Here is a 20,217-nt window from a genome sequence, read left to right as displayed (position 1 = left end):
ATACTTGGCACCCAAGAGAAGGAAGGCCCTAGGGCACATTGGAACTCTTTTATACAGGAACAGCAGGCTTGGTCAGCAACCTTCTTTGGGGGGGGGGGTTGTTACTGAATGGCAGTCAAATTAAATAAAATGAAATCAAATTTTAAAACTTTAAAAGTTGAAATGTAGCAGAGAGCAACTCCCCCACCAACTGCCCACAAAACTATATTTCTTGTGCCCTTCCATGTCTTTGCACACAAAATCAAAATAAATAAAATGAAATCAAATTTTGAAACTTTAAAAGTTGAAGTATAGCAGAGAGCAACACCCCCACCAACTGCCCATAAAACTATGTTTCTTGTCCCTTCAATGTCTTTGCACACAAAATCAAATTAAATAAAACAAAAACAAATTAAATCAATTTAAAAGTTGAAGTGTATCAGAGAGCAACTGCCCCCCCTGCCTTTTTCTTCTTGTGCCCTGTCTGGCTGTCTAGGCTAGTATGCTCACCCAAGTTTTCTTTTCTCTTTCACTTGTATGAATACAATATCTCCCTTTCTGTAAAGCAGATGCAGCCAAATTGGTCTTTGAAATCTCCCTAAGCTATCTCCCTCTCAGTAGAACTAACAGACTTTCCCTCCCTAGCTGGTATCTCTTACAATGGGGAAAAGGCATGGTGCTGACTTTTATAGAGGCAGGTCAGGTGTCCTTGGGGACCAATCTAAGCCATGCATTCGGCTGGCCAATCAGTGGTCAGCAGGACACATGGCCAATCACAGCCTTTTATTTACCTTTATGTCTGGAGACCGCATTGCTTCAGGTAAGAAGAAGGCTGTCCATTGGTCCATCGCGTCGCCCTGTTGCGGAATTCGGCCCGAACTCCGAACTTTACCATGGATTTTCAGTAAAATTCGGGTTCGGATTCGGCATCACGAACGGTGCAAAATTCGGTACGAATCCAAATTGTGCGAGTTCGGTTTGCCCAACACTATCTAGGACCAATTCTCCCACACAGAGCTTTAAGCTGATTGGCAGAAAGGTCAGAGAGACACCTCCAATGTAAATGCATGATTGGTCAGATTGTAAAAATATGTTCCAACGCGCCAGAATAGAAGCTTTAGTTCCTAATACCATGCAAAATGTGTCTTTCCCCATGGTATTACGCGACTCCTGTGAAACGGTCATTCGACCCCCAAAGGGATCCCGACCCCCAGGTTGAGAGCTACTACTCTAGAAAGACCTGGTCATCATGATTCTGAAAAAAAATGTCTCAGAAAATACCGAAGAGAAAAATGCAATGAAAGAAGGAAGAAGGACTTAGAGGAACTTTTAATATGCCTCATATATTGAGGGTAGCAGTTGAAACAGTTTGTATCCAGGATGTGAGGGGTCAGTAAATATTTTCACAGCCCTCTTTTTGACTCGTGCTGTATACAGGTCCTCAATGCAAGGCAGGTTGGTAACAATTGTTTTTTCTGCAGTTCTGATTATCCTCTGAAGTTTGTATCTGTCTTGCTGGGTTGCAGAACCGAACCAGACAGGTATAGAGGAACAGATGACAGACTCAGTGATGCCTCTGTAGAACTGTATCAGCAGCTCCTTGGGCAGTTTGAGCTTCCTGAGTTGGCGCAGAAAGAACATTATTTGTTCTGCTTTTTTGATGGCGATTTTGATGCTAGCAAAACAGTTCTCTATAATTGTCCGTGGCTCTTCCAGTCCAACAGGAATGTTGAATGTTAGCTAACTCGGCCAAGATGCTTTAAACTAGAAAGCCGGATTCTATTGTTTTTAGCAGTCGAATCAGAAAATGAAGGAGCAGATTATTGGGTATCGGAGGGAATGAATTGAGATGATAACTCCTGAAACATAGTCCTCATTTAGGTCTCCCAGGAGTGCCAGGGGTCCCAGGGATCCCAGGATTTAGAGGTGACCAAGGAGACCCAGGAAGAACTACAGTTGGATCTCCAGGCCTACCTGGGAAAGATGGAGATCCAGGGTTACCCGGAGCTCCAGGGTTACCAGGTGCTACAGGTAAGTGTCAAGATCAGGTACAACTTCTACTCTGCACTCATTTTGTATTTGAAAATTGGTCTGCTTTCTCTTTGCAGCAAGGAAATATCTTCCTGCTTGTCATGATTTATGCAGTTTTTTTAGATCCTTGTGGATTTTAAAATCATTTTTTCCCTCCAAAATGCAGAAACAATACACACAGCAGGTGCAGTCTTTAGTGGAGAACCTGGGGAGCCAGGTATCCCTGGACCAAGGGGTCCCCCAGGAATCTTTGGCTTAAAAGGGTATAAAGGTGAGTAAAATTCTCTTTGTCTGAACATTCCCACAATGTTCTCACGGACTCAATCATGGTCTTTTTGGAAGAAAGCCACTATAAGATTAACTGCATGAGTCCATTTGTTTTTAATTTTTTGGCCTGAGTAATTTTCATTTTGGCCTGAGAATTTTCATTTTGGTTTGGAGGATCTATGCCCACATGACCCAAAGAAAACCTTTTGTTTAGGAAAACATGGACATCTTCTATTTATCTATGCCAGTGGTTCTCAACCTTTCTAATGCCGCAACCCCTTAATTTATTTATTTATTTATTGGATTTGTATGCCGCCCCTCTCCGGAGACTCGGGGCGGCTAACAGCAATAATAAGACAGCGTACAATAATAATCCAATACTAAAAATGATTAAAAACCCATTAATATAGAAACCAAACATACATACAGACATACCATGCATAAAATTGTAAAGGCCTAGGGGGAAAGAGTATCTCAATTCCCCCATGCCTGGCGGCAGAGGTGGATTTTAAGTAGCTTACTTAATACAGTTCCTCATGTTGTGGTGACCCCCAACCATAAGTCTACTCCCCAATTCTCCCAACAGAGCTTTAAGCTGATTAGCAGGAAGGTCAGAGGGAGACCCCCCCACCCCACTGTAAATGCCTGGTCGGGTTGTAAAAATATGCTTCAAGGCACCAGAACAGAAGCTTTAGTTCCTAACACCAGAGGAAATTTGTCTTTTCCCACAGTCTTAGGTGACCCCTGTGAAACAGTCATTTGACCCCCAAAGGGGTCCCATCCCCAGATTAAGAACCACTGATCTTTGCAGCTTACATGAGTGGACTAGATGTACAATGCATAGATCTTTCCACTCCTAATCTAACACTTTAATCACTCTCAGAATTTGGAGGAAGGAACCAGACTAATAACTGACCACCAATTTTTATGAGCTGGGGGAACAAATGCTAGGATACATTTTTTCAACATCTCCCATAAACCAGAGACAGACTGAGTTATAATCAAGACAAGATACTGAAAGAAAGAAAGAAAGACAAACAGACAGACAGACAGACAGACAAAGATAGAGAGAAATAACTAAAATACAGATAGTACGTTTGTACCTACAAAGACTTATAGGTAGCTTTTTTTTAAAAATGACCCTGATTTGAGCTCACAATTGTGGTGTGGCTCATGTCTGAAGTGAATAATTGTTTTTCCCAGGGGAAGATGGTGATTGTGCCTGTGGGGGAGGACTCACAATAATTGGCTTGCGAGGAGAGAGAGGCAACCCTGGTCAACCTGGCAGGCAAGGTGACATTGGGCCAAAAGGATCCTTGGGGGATCCAGGAGATGGTATATTAGGTCCCCCCGGACCACCAGTAAGTAAATAATGGATTTCTTTTGTTCTATAGGGAACAATCTCAGAAGAAATTTGAAAGATTAGATAAGCTTAATTTTTTAAACCCCCTTTTTGTTTGGTGGGAAAAATGAAATTCATCTTTAGAAGGCTGTTTATGGTGGGTGGTCATACAACAGAAGATGTCCCTCTCCCTCCAAAGAGGATCGGGCCAGAGTAATATTTTGCTGGGAGACTAATAGACAACTCTTTGTCCCTAACTATCTTGAAGAAAGCCCCACTGTATGTTCCTGAAATAAAGAACTGGGCTTCAAAAGGTTTAGCACGGGGTTCACTGCCTGGTTGCTGGTTGGGTGTGGCCATGGTGGGCGTGGCCTAGTCAGCCTCCTGCACCATGGGAAGGACGTTTTTTACCTCCCCAGGCTCCAGAGGCTCCGGAATGTCCAGTAGGCCTGTTTTTTGCCCTCCCTAAGCCTCCGTATGGGCCTTACAGTTACCTGCATCCAAAATGGGCCACGTGGGGAGGGAAGAGGAGGGGTGGGTGTGACCAGCGAGGAGTGGGATTTGGGGGTTCTCCCAAGCTGCACAGAATCTTAGCTAAAGGTTTTCTTGAACTCCGGTGAACCTTCAGCCACACACACACACCAACTATATTGAGCAGTGACATTAAAAGAGGGATCGGTCTAGAATCTCTATGTAGCCACAAGCAAAGTTAATTGAGAGGATTTCTATGCATGAGTAGTAATAAATCAATTTGACCAGACCTTTATGTGAAAGGTAGAAAGACCTGATCATTCATGCCTGATACATGGACAGAATTTACTGTAATTCATCTTCTTATTATCTGAATCATATTTAACACCAAAAGCAATAAAAATAAAAACAAAGCATATCCAGGACTAATCTGGTTCCATCAATAATCCTCAAAGCCTTCCAATGTGAACCAGACTAGAAATATGACCAGGTAAGCAAGTTCTACCTTATTCGAAGACTACATGAACAGCTGCAGGCCATGTCCTCTCTTATCTGATTACCGTATTTTTCAGAGTATAAGACGCACTTTTTCCCTCCCAAAAAAGGCTGGAAATTCATGTGCATCTTATACTCTAAATGTAGCTTTTTTCGAAGCTTTTTTCCCAGCCCTAACCAGGTGCTAATGATCTTCCTAGCTCTTAGCTGGCAGGTTCTTTCATTGTTACTCTTTGCAAAGAATGTTTTCTAAGCCCTAAGTCTTTGCAGGGTTCTTTCATTGCTCTAACTTGCTCCAAATAAGTTTCTTTCCAGCCCTAACCCGGTGCTAACAATCTTCCCAGCTCTTACCCTCTTGCAAACTCTTTCATTGTTACTCTTTGCGAAGAATGTTTTCCAAACCCTTTGCAGGTTTGTTTTCATTGCTCTACTTGCTCTGAATGTTTCTTTCCAGCTCTAACCAGATACTAATGATGTTCCCAGCTCTTACTGGCTTGTGAGCTCTTTCATTGTTACTCTCTCTGAATAAAGTTTTTTTTAAAGCCTTAACCAGGGGATAAAATAATGTGCTGAAACTGACCAGACTAAGTATGCTTGCCAGATGAATGTCTGGTAATCAGATTCTTTTCCCTATTTTCCTCCCAAAAAACTAAGATGTGTCTTATATTCCTGTGCGTTATATTCTGAAAAATACGGTATTTCCAACATACCATTTCACTCCTATAGTTAATGAGTACATCATCTGTTTTTGCTGAGCTCTCTCTGTTTGTCTTCCAGGGCTTCCCAGGTCAAGCTGGTCTTCCAGGCCTTAAAGGACAGAAAGGTGAACCATCTTCAGCCTCAGGCAGGGGACCTCGAGGAGATCCAGGGAATATCGGATTCAGGGGTGCTTCAGGGCAATCTGGAACTCCTGGTAGGGATGGCATGCAAGGTGTCCCAGGCCCACGTGGTCTTCCGGTAGGTTTGTCCATCTTGGAGCTTCTTACAATAAAATCCATGCCTGTCTCTCCCCTAAAATGGCATCCAGAGATGTTGAGCTTTATCACTTACTTACTTACTTATTTAGATTTCTATGCTGCCCAACTCCCTGGGGACTCAGGGCAGCTCACAATAAAAACAGGTATAGATCCATATAAAAGACATTTCAATTTAAAATAGTTACAGTCATCCAAACATTCATGGGCCAACCTCGCTAATCATCCCCCCAAGGTCAATGGTTCCAGGCCTGTCGGAAAAGCCAGGTCTTTACAGCTTTCTGGAGGGCCAATAAGGTGGGGGTAGTGCAGATTTCAGGAGGTAGCTGATTCCAGAGAGTTGGGGCCACAACAGATAAGGCTCTCTCCCATAGACCTTCCAGCTGACATTGTTTAGCTGAGGGGGCCCGAAGAAGGGAGCAGAATTGATGAAACTGGAGGACAAAAGAATCGAGCAGACTCTCATAAAAAATCACCAAACTGGTGTCTGGGCAGTGAAGGTGGCCACTTCGGCTTCCTTCTTTGCCCGGGCAAATTTGACCTGGCTGCGGGATCTACAAGAAAGGATTTCACCTGATGATACTAGATCTCAGCAAGACATCACCAAGATGCTAGCAGTGGCGCACTTCACTTCAAGCAGCCAGGTTCGCCTCCCGCACTATGGCAACTTCCACTGTGGCCCGTAGGATGCTCTGGCTCCGCTCCTGGCAAGCGAATGCCAAACATAAGTGGAAACTTGCTACCTCTCCTTTCAATGGACAACATCTCTTTGGACCTGCTTTGGAACCACTGCTAACTGACCTCCGTCCGTCAACCAATCAGGACTGAGCCCATGTTATAAAAGCTCAAATTCTGTCAGTCTTCCCGCTTTTTTTTGAAGTTCGAAGCTTGGACTCAGGGTGGTCAACACATATACAAGACTGACAGAAATAACATATAGTTGAGACATGTAAAATAGGACACCAGGATAGGCATAGATTTGCTTTAGGTGTAAAGGTAAGGTCAGAAGACAGATTGTAGAACCTTACTAGGAAGATTACAAGGGAGGGCCTGACTGTAGACTAGTCTTAATTGATTGAGAATCACCGTTCAGATAAAGGTAAGTTCAACAGTTGATTCTCCAATCATTGGAGTAGTCCACAGTCAGTGAGACCTGCCAAAGCCTGAGTCCCTCGGGAGGGAATAAAACTAGGTATTTGGAGTAGATGCAGGAATCGCTGGGAGGTATGTGGTAGGAGGTGATCTCGGAGATACTGAACCATGTAGGGCTTTAAAGGTAATAACCAATACCTTGAATTGTGACCGGAGACCGATGGAAGCCAATGCAGCTCGTGAAGAATTGGTGTAGTGTGGGTGTATCTAGGGGCACCCACAACAGCTTGCGCAGCTGCATTCTGGACCAACTGTAGTCTCTGAACACTCTTCAGGGGTAGCCCCATGTAGAGCATGTTGCAATAGTCCAGCTGTGAGTCTAAGGAGAAGGGCGGCATAAAAAATTGAATAGATAGATAGATAGATAGATAGATAGATAGATAGATAGATAGATAGATAGATAGATAGATAGATAGATAGATAGATAGATAGGTGTGCTAGTCGAACCTGTTCAAAGGTCCTCCTAGCTACAGCTACTTCAAATTTCTAATGAATACATTATTTCTGGCTATGGATTATGAGACCAGACTGCTTTCCTTTGATGATGTGGGTCACTGCGTACAACTTGTCAAGCCTTTGACAAAAGAAGTTCTCAGCTTTGGTAAACTCTCTTCAGCCTAGATCAGTGATGGTGAACCTTTTTTTCCTCAAGTGCCAAAAGAGCATAGGCAAGTGCTATTGTGCATGTGTGAGTGCCCATACCCATAATTCAATGTCTGGGGAGGTTGAAAACAGCTTCCCCCACCCCTGGAGGCCCTTTGGAGGCTGGAAACACCCTGTTTCCCAACTTCTGGTGGTCCCAGTAGATTCATGTCTTGCCCTCCCCAGGCTCCAAGGGCTTCCCTGGAAGCGGGGGAGGATAAAAACACCCCCCCCCCCCGAGGCTTTCTGGAAGCCAAAAACGCCCTCCCTGAGCCTCCGTGTGAGCCAAAAATCATCTGGCCATGCATACATGCACGTTGGAGCTGAACTAGGGGAATGGCTCACATGACAGCAGATATGGCTCCGTGTGCCACCTGTGGCACCCATGCCAAAGGTTCACCATCACTGGCCTAGATCCATGATGGCGAACCTATGGCCCATGTGCTAGAGGTGGCATGCAGGGCCCTCTAATCACTGGCCTAGATTAAAGGGCTGACATTTAGATTAGATGTAGTGGTATTCCGAGAAGATAGAATGACGAACCATCCTTTCCCCAACTCTTATCTTACAAGAGCTTTTCATCCACCTATAATTGATTTCCAGCACAGACAACTTCCTGACTGCTTCTTCTTTTTTTTAACAAAAAAATTGTTTATTAAATTTTGTGTTTAAAACATATTTAAATATTCTTATTTTTTATTTCTGTGAAATTTCTTCGACACTTCTTTGGTTATTTCTGTAAGTTATTCCATCACATTTATATGATGAATAATATTTAAATTTATTCAATATTTATATAAATAACCAAATTATTTTCTTAATTTTCAACCAGGTATAAAACTTTTTCCATAGTATTTTTTATCTTCACAATTTTGTAGCTCTGACACCAGTTTCACCATTTCTGCACAGACCTTTTTTTATTATTATTATCATATTTTCTGGGGGGTAACTTTCAGATTTCCAAGCTTGTGCAAAAGCTAATCTGGCAGCTGTCCTAACTTCTTCTTATATGCCATACCAGGAAGCAAATGGCCCTGGAATACATCAAGGGTAGCTTTGCATGCGGCTACCCTTGAAAAGTGATCAGAGACTTCATCTTGTCCCGAATGCCGCCGGGTGAGCTGTTGTGGGTGTGCCTAGCTACACCCACATTACACCAACACTCTGTGTGCTGCACTGGCTGCCAATTTGTCTCCGGTCACAATTCAAGAGGTTGGTTAATACTTATAAAGCCCTACATGGCTTAGGCCAAACTATTTACGGGACTGTCTCCTGCCGCATAGCTCCCAGAGATCAATTAGACCCCACAGGATCAGCCTTCTCTGGGTCCCATCAACTAAGCAGTATCGGTTGGCATGGCTGCAGTGGAGGGCCTTCTCTGTGGCAGTTCTGGCTCTCTGTGTTGTGTACCCATGTAAATATCCAATATGTAAATAGGTTATGGTAATGTTGTATGTTAAACTATCATTTACATACCGGCCGTGGATTGGCTAAACCGTGGCTGGGAAATTTGAGCGACTGTCAAAGCCACACCTACAAGAAAAAATTCCTTAAAAATAGAAACCCAAGCCAGGCGCGTTGTCTTCAACTGCAAATTCTATACCACATGAGCCGATTCCCAATAAAGAAGAATCAGGCAACCACGTGTCCTGCAATTTATTTTGAACTTAACACTCTGGAACCAACCACCCCCTGAGATCTTCACAGCCTCCACCCTACTGACTTTCCGGAAGGCCTTGATAACCTTGATTTGCCGTCAGGACTGAGAAATTGACATCTCTTAGTTCCGACCCCAATATAATAGGATGATATGGTATGACTGTATTAATGGGATTTTAAATTGTTTTTGTACTGTTTTATTGTTGTAAGCTGCCCAGAGTCCTTCGCGAGTGGGCGGCAGTGGTGGGTTCCTACCTGGACAGGGGGGACAGTGTTCCAGTAGCGAAAATGAAGCTGTGCGTGCAGCTCTGGGTGACCAGGTGTGCATGTGGTGCACCGAGTGAGATTTTGCTTCTGCTCATGCGCAGGAAGCAAAATATCATGAGAGGATGTGCGAGCGTGGGAGATGTTGGTGATTTTTGGCAATTTTTTCTTCTGCACATGCACGGAGGCAAAAGAAAAACTGAAATCTCACAAGTGCACATGTCCCTTCATGAGATTTTGCTCCCTGCAGATGCTCAGTAGCAAAACCTCCCTCGGATGTGCAGGCGCGCATGTCAGAGTTGCAGAGATCCATGGGAAGCGCACCAGTAGTGGCGGTAAGCAGAATCTGCCCCGGTGGGGATATATAAATTTGGGGGAGGGAGAGAGAGAGAGAGAGAGAGAGAGAGATTTCCTCAAAGAAATCTGCCATATTTTGGGAGGCCTTGGAGACCACATTACAGTGATCCCTCGATTATCGCGAGGGTTCCGTTCCAAGACCCCTCGCGATAATCGATTTTTCGCGATGTAGGGTTGCGGAAGTAAAAACACCATCTGCGCATGCGTGCCCTTTTTTTTCATGGCCGCGCATGCGCAGATGGTGGAGTTTGCGTGGGCGGCAGGGAAGACCCAGGGAAGGTTCCTTCGGCCGCCCAGCAGCTGATCTGCTCGGCAGCGCAGCGAGGAGCCGAATCGGGGTTTCCCCTTTGCGTGGGCGGCGGGGAAACCCCGATCTTCGTCTGCTCGCTGCTGCTGCAGCCGCCCAGCAGGTGATGCTCGGCAGCGCAGCAGCAGCGAGCAGACAAAGATCGGGGTTTCCCCGCCGCCCACGCAAAGGGGAAACCCCGATTCCGCTCCTCGCTGTGCTGCCGAGCAGATCAGCTGCTGGGCGGCCGAAGGAATCTTCCCTGGGTCTTCCTCGCTGATGCCCCCGCTCGCCCGCCCGCCCACCGCCCGCCCGCCGCCCGCCAGCAAGAGGGGGAGAGATAGAGAAAGAGAGAGAAGGAAAGAAAGAGATGAGAGCGGGAGGAAGAGAGTGTGAGAGAGGAAGAAGCAAGATAGAGAAAGAGAGAGAGAAAGAAAGATGAGAAAGGAAGAGAGTGACGTCATCGGGTGGGAAAATATTTTTAATTAATATTTTTTGAAAAATCGTGATATAGCGTTTCGCGAAGATCGAGATCGCGAAAATCGAGGGATCACTGTAGTTCTTTTTCCAGTTCAGACCCAATTTCAAGCCAGAGGTGGAGATTCATCTTCTTTAGAAACAGGCTTTACCAACCCTCAGAACCTTTGTTTCCAACCCAAAGAGTATTTCTCTTTATGACTTGGCTCACCGTCATTCCTGATATGGGGATTATTTCTCCCTTCTGCATAATCTTTGTATCTCTGTGCATTTAGGGCAACGGCGGATTTGGCTTCCCAGGGGACAAAGGCTTCCCTGGATTACCTGGCGCAAGGGGGAGACCTGGTGAAGTTGGCCTACCTGGCATTGGCTTTCCAGGGCCAAGTGGACATTCTGGATTTACGGGCGATCCAGGGATCAGTGGCATTCCAGGACAACCGGGACCTCCAGGGCCACCAGGTAAGTTGTGTGAGGAGTGATCTGAGTTTGGATTGATTGCCACAATCAGGATAGTGGATCATTCAGATTGTTTAGATACGGTCTAGGAGATCCAAATTCAGGTCCCCATGGAACCCTCCATCCCAGCCCAATTGATTTCACAGAACTATTATTGGGGATATACTTAAGGAAGACATTCCAATCCCAAAATAAGCCACTCAAGCTGCCTGAGAAGATCTAATATCGCATTAAGATCCTCTTCTCATAGAACTTGGGGTGATTTTGCTGACAAAGAATGATCTTAGAGCAGGAGTCCTCAAACCTGGCAACTTTAAGACTTGTGGACTTCAACTCCCAGAATTCTCACTAGACACTCACTAGATTTGCACATAAGCCATGGTTTGTTTAAAAGTTCAAATGCAAATAGCTATCAACCAGGTAAGAATTCCAGTTGTCTTCTGTAACAGATGGACTGCCCTGAAGGTTTATTATGCAAATGTCAGTATATTGAAAAAAAATATAATGCAGAGGCCTTCAAACTTGGCAGCTCCAAGACTTGTGGACTCCAACTCCCAGAATTCTGGGAGTTGAAGTCCACGAGTCTTGGAGTTGCCACGTTTGAAGACCTCTGTCTTAGAGGATAAGCTTTTAAAACAAACCAATTAGATTGTGATGATGGTGATGATGACAATGACATCAACTTTGCCCTGTGGGATTGAGCTTTCACATTCTGCTTGGGACCCACCAGAAGACAAGAGACCAACACCATGCTGATTCCTGGCCTTTCATCCAAGCTTTTCCGTCAATAATTCCATAAAAGGCAGGATGGCTGTTCTTCTACTGTGGGTTTCAGTTCATTTAATTGTGTTCCTCTAGATATGAATTGGGTCTTTGGTCAAGAGGTGGTGCTTCCTCTTGCAGATGTTAAGCCTGGGGGAGCCCAGCTGTTTTTGTGTCACCCCACCTGTTGTCTGCCTTGTCTCTCAATGTGATGCAGACTTGTCTTCTAATGGCTTCAGACCCTTTCAGCCCTTATGACGATCCTCTGGGTGGATTAACCCTGTATATTGTACCTGTGAATCTCGGCGGCTTGGGATGCAAACCAAACCTCTCGGGGGGTTATCCTTTCTCTCTCTGCTCCCCCTTTCCCCTCTGCTTTGTTTTAACTTGTGCTCCTTTGCTTAACCGCTATAGGTGATTGCTGCTGCGGTGAAGAGGTTGGTAATGGAGACTTAGACGCTCCGGGAGGTGAGAGCAGGGGTCTGGGCGCTCAAGAGGAACGGGTGCACCCTCTTCCTCCCTGTCATGACACCAGGTGCTCTCCCACACACAAACACGCACACACACACACCTAGAAGCATGTGATTCAACTATTTGGAGGGGGAGGTCCAGGGAAGGGCTGCTCGTCTTCGGGGCTGCCAGTACACTCTCCAAGTCTGGCGTGGGTGCACACGTCCAGTGTGGCTGTGCATGCACATTGGTGTGAAACTCGGCTTCTGTGCATGCATCGCAAGCAAAATCTCATGTGAGGATGCTCTCGCGGGTGAGATTTTGCCTATTTTCAGTTATTTCTTTGCTTCCGCGCATGTGCGGAAGCAAAAAATGGCCAAAAATAGCCCAAATCTCGCATGCACGAGTGTCCTCGCATGAGATTTTGCTCGTGGCAGAAGCGCAGAAGCCGAATCTCACATGGGGGTGCATGTGCACAAATTGGGGATGTACAGCTGTGTGCGCATGGTAATTTTTACCGCCACACTACCGTGTGGACCCATACCAGGTGCAGCCCACCACTGAGGAGAGCCTTCCTGACGGACCGAGTCACCTGTGGCAAGAGGCACCATCCATCTATGGGAGCTTGCTCACCAGTGCTCTTCTCCTGCCCCCTGCCTGCCCCATTTCAAAGTTGTGCAACTGCCATGCTCACTCCCTGCTTCCTTCTGGCTGTGTTCTTGTCCTTTGCTTATTGCATGAAGCTGGTCAATGGCTTTGGAAGACATGAGTGCTTGGCCCCTGAAAAAAAATATAAATTGTACAATTTATACGCGGCCCTATTCCAAATTGGACTCAAATCGATACTCTGGCAGCCAAGTGGACACCACCACCACCACCACTGCCCTATTCCATAAGTTATGATTTTTGTCACTCAGCAAAGGATTGGATTGACGTTCACCTGTGCCTTCCCTAGATTGGTGCTCATTTGAGGGGGGTGTTCTGGTAGTTGCCGTTTCATGGGCAAGGAGGGGAGAGGATGGTAATTTGAGGGAGGGAAAACCTTACAAAGTACCATGGCTACTTTCCTCTTGATTTTATATCAGTAAATAAAGTGTTTTGCAAACCCTAAGTCATATGGAGAAATGAGGAGCCACGCGGAGGCTACAAACTCTTTGCCACCCTTTATATGAACATGTGTACAGTTCCACTTTACTTCTGTTTTAGAACTGTGGAAAATGAAATCATCCACAGAAATTGAAAGCAACGATATTTAGAGCATTCATAGGCCACAGTGGTCAGGTACCGGAACCTCTCATGAATAGTCTAAAGCAGAAGCTTTATTGTTACAAGTTTGTCAATATGGGAGCAAAAGAGAAGCAAAAAAATTGGGAACGGGAGGTTGATGGCATTCTGCCTAGGGAAAAACAGGCTGCATTGCCGTTAATCGCAAAGGAAATCAGCTGTGTTTCTTGCCAGTGGCCCAGAATCATAGGGCTGAAGCATCATTCATCACTTACCCCAAAATTCCACATGCAATTGTCCCTAAGTGAGAGAAGAGGACTTGAGCACTTTATTTTCTGGTAAATCTTGAGATGTTGGCATTGGCCCTGTTTCTAGGGAACGTGGGAAAAGATTCTTGCAAGTTTTGTTTAACCCCCAAAACAAAAACAAAGTTTTAACGCATTTTCTGTCTTTAGGAGAAAATTTGCCCTGCATAATCCCTGGAATCCCTGGTCCACCTGGATTTCCAGGACCTTCAGGATTTCCAGGTTGGTGGCTTTGGCCTTTAACCCCAGCTTTTTCTAGCAGTCAGAAGACATGATGAAAACTCTTCAATTTCATAACATATAGACAGAGTTAATTATAGTTTCAACTGGGAAAATGTGACTATCCTAGACCGGGGTAGGCAAAGTTGGCTCTTCTATGACATGTGGACGTCAACTCTCAGAATTCCTGAGCAGCATGTTTGGCTCAGGAATTCTGGGAGTTGAAGTCCACATGTCATAAGAGCCAACTTTGCCTACCCCTGTCCTAGACCAAGCCAAGTCCAAAAATGCTAGGGCCTGGCATTCTGGAACCCTGGCTCTCTGACAAATCAGCCATCAAGAGACACATAGACATTAGCAACAATTATATGCTACGCAAAAGAGATAATCAACACACCACAAAGGGAACAAAAAGACCCCAGCGTCTCTCCAGTAGCAATCCATACCCAAATCAGCATAGATTAACTCCAAGGTTCACTTCAAACCTACAAGACCCCAATCAAGAAACTGCCAAAGAAGCCGGCAGCAAACAGCCCAACCAAAGTATCCCTAAGACCGCTTCACCACTACTAACCCTGACAGGCAAGCCACTAGAACCGTGATGGCAAAACAATGGCAAGTGTGAGCCATTACTCTAGCTCATCTCCAGTGCACACATGTGCACTGACCGGCTGATTTTCAGTCTGCCGTTTTCGCCCTCCCCAGGCTCCAGGGAAGCCACTGCAGCCATGGGGCAGCAAAAAACAGGCCTACCGGGCCCATCTAAAGACAGGAAATGGAGGAGTGGGGGGTTGTGCATTTATGAGGAGGGGGTGGGGCAGTGCAGGGGGGACTGTGCACATATGCACAGGGGGTGGGGCATGCAGGGGGCATTGAGTTATGGGTGTGGGCAGGCATGCTTTTGGCACCCGAGGAAAAAAGGTTTGCTATCACTGCACTAGAATATTACAGCAACTTGCACTTCTTACTAGTACTGATGAAGGTACCTAGTTATGAATGTATCTAATGAAATGAAATGTTAATGAAATGTTCTGCAATAAAACAACTAAGAACAGAGAGTACTAAGGACCCTCATTTAATCCCAGCTACATTGACTTTACCCATTGGAGTCAGTGCTCCCTTTAGGGGAGTCATAGCCTTGTTCCCGTTTTTCTAGGAAGCTAAGAAGGACCCGTGTTTGTTTCTTCCGAAACTGATTGTCTTCTCTATCTTCAGGTTCCAAGGGTAGCAAAGGATTTCCTGGTTTTCCAGGGCAGCCAGGTTTAAATGGCTTTAAAGGAGAACCGGGCATACCCGGGTTGGCTCGATTCCCAGGAATGCGAGGTAAGAACCAGAAAGGAGGCAAAAACCCACAAGTTGTTGGCCACACACTTCATAATATTGCCAAAACTCTTAGGTGGATATAATAATTTATTAGACTTGTATGCCGCCCCTCTCCGAAGACTCGGAGCGGATATACCCATGAAATCACCAGGAATCACCAGGAATCAACTGAAATACCCGAACTTAAAAAAAAAATTAACTACAGATAGTCCTCAACTTACATTTGGTACAGTACAAAGCTACAGTGGCACTGAAACAGGTGATTTATGGCTGTTTTCACACTTAATGACTATTGCATTGTCTTGTAATCAAATTTCAAATGCTTGGCAACCGGCTAATATTTATGATGGTTGCAGTGTCCCGAGGTCATGTTTTGTTTTTTTTTTAATAAATTTTATTGATTTTATAAGTTTACAAAAAACAAACGTATAACAGTGCACAGTGCATGTGCCCATCACCAAACAACACACCCCCCCCATCACCCCCACCACCCCTATAGAAGGATTCAAAGACTTTTGAATTATTTGTCTATCTATTAATCCTTGGCTCTATCTTGAACGCTTTTTTTTTACTAAAAGAGTGATTGTAGTTTATTTTTCGTATTTACATCACAGATTCTACTTAACATATAATCTTTTACCTTGTTCCATCGCACCATCAGCTTCTCTAGTTTATTCTCATCAAAATTATTTAATCTTATTTCCATAATTTCAAAGTGTATGTAATCCACCATGTACCAATACCAATTCTGTAGTGTCCATTTTGTAGAGTCTTTCCATCCTAATACTATCACCGCTTGAGCACTTTCCAATGCTACAGTTTTAATTTCTTTAGATTCTCCTAGTTCCCTATATTTAATTAAGATTGCTGTTTCTTTTGTAATTATCCAATTAATATTTAACATTTTATTAATTTCATTCTGGACTACCTTCCAGAATTTCTGTATTTCTATACATTCCCAGATCATGTGCATAAAGATTCCTTTTTTCTGGCATCCATGCCAGCATTTACCTTTCTCTTTCCCCTGGTAGTGTGCAAGTTGTGCAGGTGTATAATACCACTTATGTAAGATTTTTCTTCTCATCTCTTTAACTCTCGTGTTTTTAATCTTATATATGTTTACTATTATTTCTTCCATTTCTCTTTCGTCTATTTTTAAGTCATCCTGCCAACATCTTGTTAGACTTTTAACTACCTCTTCTTGCCTCTGCAATAGCATTCTATATATGTTACTGGCTTGTCCTTTACTTTCATTTATCTTTACCCTTATTATTTTTTCCAAGTTATTTTCTTCTCGTAAGAAGGCTTCTTTATTCTCCCTTTTATTTAAACATGTACATATTGCATTAATCTGCAACCATTGCTGTTTACCGATCAGCCATTCCAATCTAGTTCTACTAACTCTTCCATCTTTCTCATATAGCTGTTCCATTCTCATTACCCCTTTACTATTTAATATTTTAATGATTCTAATTAAATTAGCCTCATCCCCTATATTCAGTGCATGCAACGTTGATAGCTTGGATAACTTTATTCCACTTGTCCTCTGCCATTTAAGCCATATTTCTAAACATGCTTTAAAAGAATCACTTAGGGTACTGATTTCAATTCTATTCCAATTTTTAAATAATAATTCTTTATTATTTATATTATTAATTTCTCTTTCTAATTCTACCCATTTCTTTTCCCCCCATAGCTGTAGCTCGATTAACCTTTCAATTTGAAATGCATTTCTATATATTACTAGAGATGGGCTTCCCCAACCTCCTTCTTTTTCTTGTGCATACTGCCAATGCTTCCTTATTCTAGATTTTTTCTCTCCTTCAATCCAAAAGTTTAGTCTATTATCCCATTCTCTTAATTTTGCCTCAGGAAAACTGCCCGGTAAAACTTGAAACAAATACATCATCTTTGGTATTATCATCATCTTAAGGGCCCTTATCTTAGCCATTCTTCCTAAATTTTTTCCCTTCCAATTTTTGATCTGCTTCTGGATTTTTTTCCATATTAAATTATAATTGGCCGTTGTTATTTTGGATGGATTTTTAAATAACCAAATTCCCAAATATTTCATTTTTTTACAACCTAGTTTCAATCCTGAAATTTTTTGAATTTCAATTTGCTCTTTGGGGCCAGTATTTAAGCATATTATCTCTGACTTTTCTATATTAACCTTAAGCCCAGATTGATCTTTAAATTCTTGAAGTAATATCATTATTTTTTTCATCATTTCAATTGGGGTTTCAGACATTACTATAGCATCATCTGCAAATAAGTTTAATTTCAATTCAAGTTCCCCTATTTGATAGCCTCTCCATTCCTTATCATTTCTAATTTTATTTGCTAAGGTCTCAATTGCTAATGCAAATAGCATTGGGGATAATGGGCATCCCTGTTTAGTTCCATTTTGAATTTTAATCATTTCTGTTCTATTGCCATTTACTCTAATTTGAGCTACATTATCCTTATATATTGTTTCTATAACTTTACAAAATTTATTTCCCATATTTAAATCTTTACATAGTTGAAATAGGTATTCATGATTAACTTTATCAAAGGCCTTATAAACATCTAATTTTAAAATGCTTAATTTCCTTTTGGTACTGGTAGCATGATGTAGAACATTAATCACGTTTCTTATTGGTTCAAAGATTTTCCTTCCTTTCACAAATCCATATTGATCTTCTCCAATTATTTTTGGTAATATATTCTCCACCCTATTTGCCAATATTTTCATAAATATTTTGTAGTCCTGATTTAACAAGCTAATAGGGCGATAGGAACTAGGATCCATTAAATCACGATCTGGTTTTGGGACTGTTATAATTTCTGACATTTTCCACGTCTGTGGAGTTTCAAAAGTTTCCATTACATTATTAAACAATTTCTCCATATACGGTAATAATTCGTTCATATACACTTTATAATATTCAGCTGTAAAACCATCTGGACCAGGAGCTTTAGCAGGTTTCAATCCCTTAATAACTCTAGATATCTCCTCACTTGTAATTTTTGCATTTAACATTTGACTGTCCTCTTTCTTTAATTGCTTTTTAACCTCTGAAGTTTGTGAAACAACATACTCTTTTTTATATAATTCCCCATAAAAGTCTCTCATTATTTTTTCCATTTCTACAGTATTACGTTTTATTAGACCATCCTTATCTTTTAAAGCAGAGATAAAAGATTTCTCTTTTCTTTTTTTTAAATAATGTACCATTTGCTTCATGGATTTCTTGTTCCAGCTTCTAATTCTATGTTTCATAATCATCTTCATTTTATTCCAATTTTCCTCATCAAGTAATTGCAATTGCTTTTTCTTAAATGATAGTAATAAATTCCATTCTCTGTTTCTTGTAATTTTTAAAGTTTCTTGGATTAATTCTATCTCTTTTAATAGATTATTCCTCTTAACATTCCAGGATTTCCTAAGAAAAGCTTCCGTACTAATGCAATTACCTCTCATCACTGCTTTATGTGTATCCCAGACTATTGTTTCTTTAACCTCGCCTGTTGCATTAATACTAAAAAATCCATTGAGTTCCTTTTGTAATTTAGTTCTGCTCTCCTCATTTGCAGAAACAATGGGGTTATACCTCCAAATTCTTTGTTTGTTACAAACCCCTATTTCTAACACAGCTAACATAGGAGCATGATCTGATAGCCATATGGCTTTCACTTCCGCTTTCTTCAACTTAACCTTATCTGTTTTATTAATTAACATGTAATCTATACAGCTAAATTTATTATGTCTTGCAGAATAGAAAGTGTCTCTTTTAACCACATTTTGATGGAGGTCCATCATATTAATTTTATTTAAATGTAACTTTTTCTTATCCCCCTTCCCTGTTGTTAGTTCCAAATTAAAATCACCTGCTAAAACCACTATACCTTCCGCAAAATTATCTAATTTCCGTTTTACATTTATTATAAATTGTTTTGCATTTACGTTAGGGGCATAAATAACCGCTAAAGTTACTAGATTATTTCTTATTTTCCCCTTAATAAATAACATTCTACCATCCTTGTCTCTCTTAATATTGCTTAACTGAAAATCCACTCTTCTATGAACCATTATTGCCACCCCTCTGGATTTATTCGTTCCTTTCGAATGATAAATTCTTTCCCATTCAATATTTTTTACTAATTTATTTGTTTTTTCCCTTCCCTTATGAGTCTCCGACAAGAATAAAATATCTGCCTTACAGTCTTTAGCTAGCTTCATGATTCTACATCGCTTTTTCTGTGATGAAAGACCATTTACATTGAGAGATAGAAGGCTTAGATCACCCATCTGCATAAACTAGATGCATTTCCTCTTTCAACAAAACAGAGCCTACCGGAGAATTGTTTATTTTCCCAAAGAATCCACACCCTTGTGCCCCTCCCCTGACCTTCCCACCGGGGAAGGCAACGGAAAAAAATCTTCCGTTACTGAGAGGCACTCTTAGATCTACGTTCCCTCTGAAAGCCCTCCCTTCTCCCCCATTTTACAAGACAATAAAAGATTCCCCCCTCCTTCCCTCCTCTCCCTTTATTAACTAGCGTGAACCCCCAACAAGAAGTACAAAAGTATGGAAAAAAAAAAGTTAATTAGTTGGAAAACTTAATACCATATTAGCACGACAACTCAGTTCAGTTTATTATTTTTTCTTCTGTCTGGTCACACGAGGCTGATCACGCTTCTCCGATTGCAGTGAGGCCAATTCTCTTTGAAGTTCGGCAATCTTCTCCTCCTTGGTTTGTTCTGACTCGCGAAACTGTTCTGCTGCATCTGGCTGGTCGATCGATGCCTGGGTCTGCATTGCTTCCTCTGGATTTAATCCCAATTGTAAAAGCATCTTCCTTCCTTCTTCTAATGACTTTGCCTGGAAAAATTTAGTATCTTTAAACACAATAATGGTGGCAGGATATCTCCAAGAAAATTTTATCCCATTTTCATACAGCTGAGAAGAAATCTCTCTCATCTGGTTTCTCATCTTGAGAGTCTCGGCAGATAAATCTTTTAAAACACGTATTGGAAAGGCTTTGTAGCGTAAGTTTAAAATCTGTTTGAGTTCTTTAAAAATCTCTGTAGCTCTT

At 42.4% G+C, this 20,217-nt stretch overlaps 1 protein-coding gene across 2 annotated transcripts in view; it reads left to right on the top strand.

Annotated features, from left to right (window-relative positions):
* COL4A6 (collagen type IV alpha 6 chain) overlaps positions 1-20,217 on the top strand; it is a 390,567-nt gene that overhangs the window by 293,359 nt on the left and 76,991 nt on the right. The window contains exons 19-26 of one of the 2 annotated variants that reach the window (XM_070759518.1): positions 1,861-2,010; positions 2,177-2,281; positions 3,481-3,638; positions 5,363-5,542; positions 10,672-10,855; positions 12,029-12,082; positions 13,744-13,815; positions 15,028-15,135. In XM_070759518.1, the coding sequence (XP_070615619.1) occupies positions 1,861-2,010; positions 2,177-2,281; positions 3,481-3,638; positions 5,363-5,542; positions 10,672-10,855; positions 12,029-12,082; positions 13,744-13,815; positions 15,028-15,135 (1,011 nt within the window). The remainder of the gene's footprint in view (positions 1-1,860; positions 2,011-2,176; positions 2,282-3,480; positions 3,639-5,362; positions 5,543-10,671; positions 10,856-12,028; positions 12,083-13,743; positions 13,816-15,027; positions 15,136-20,217) is intronic. The other variant, XM_070759516.1, reaches the window with a different exon arrangement.

Source organism: Erythrolamprus reginae, chromosome 8, assembly GCF_031021105.1.
Source record: "Erythrolamprus reginae isolate rEryReg1 chromosome 8, rEryReg1.hap1, whole genome shotgun sequence".
Taxonomy (NCBI): domain Eukaryota; kingdom Metazoa; phylum Chordata; class Lepidosauria; order Squamata; family Dipsadidae; genus Erythrolamprus; species Erythrolamprus reginae.
The sequence above is the reverse complement of the archived record's forward strand: the minus strand, read 5'-3'. Positions and strand labels throughout refer to the sequence as shown.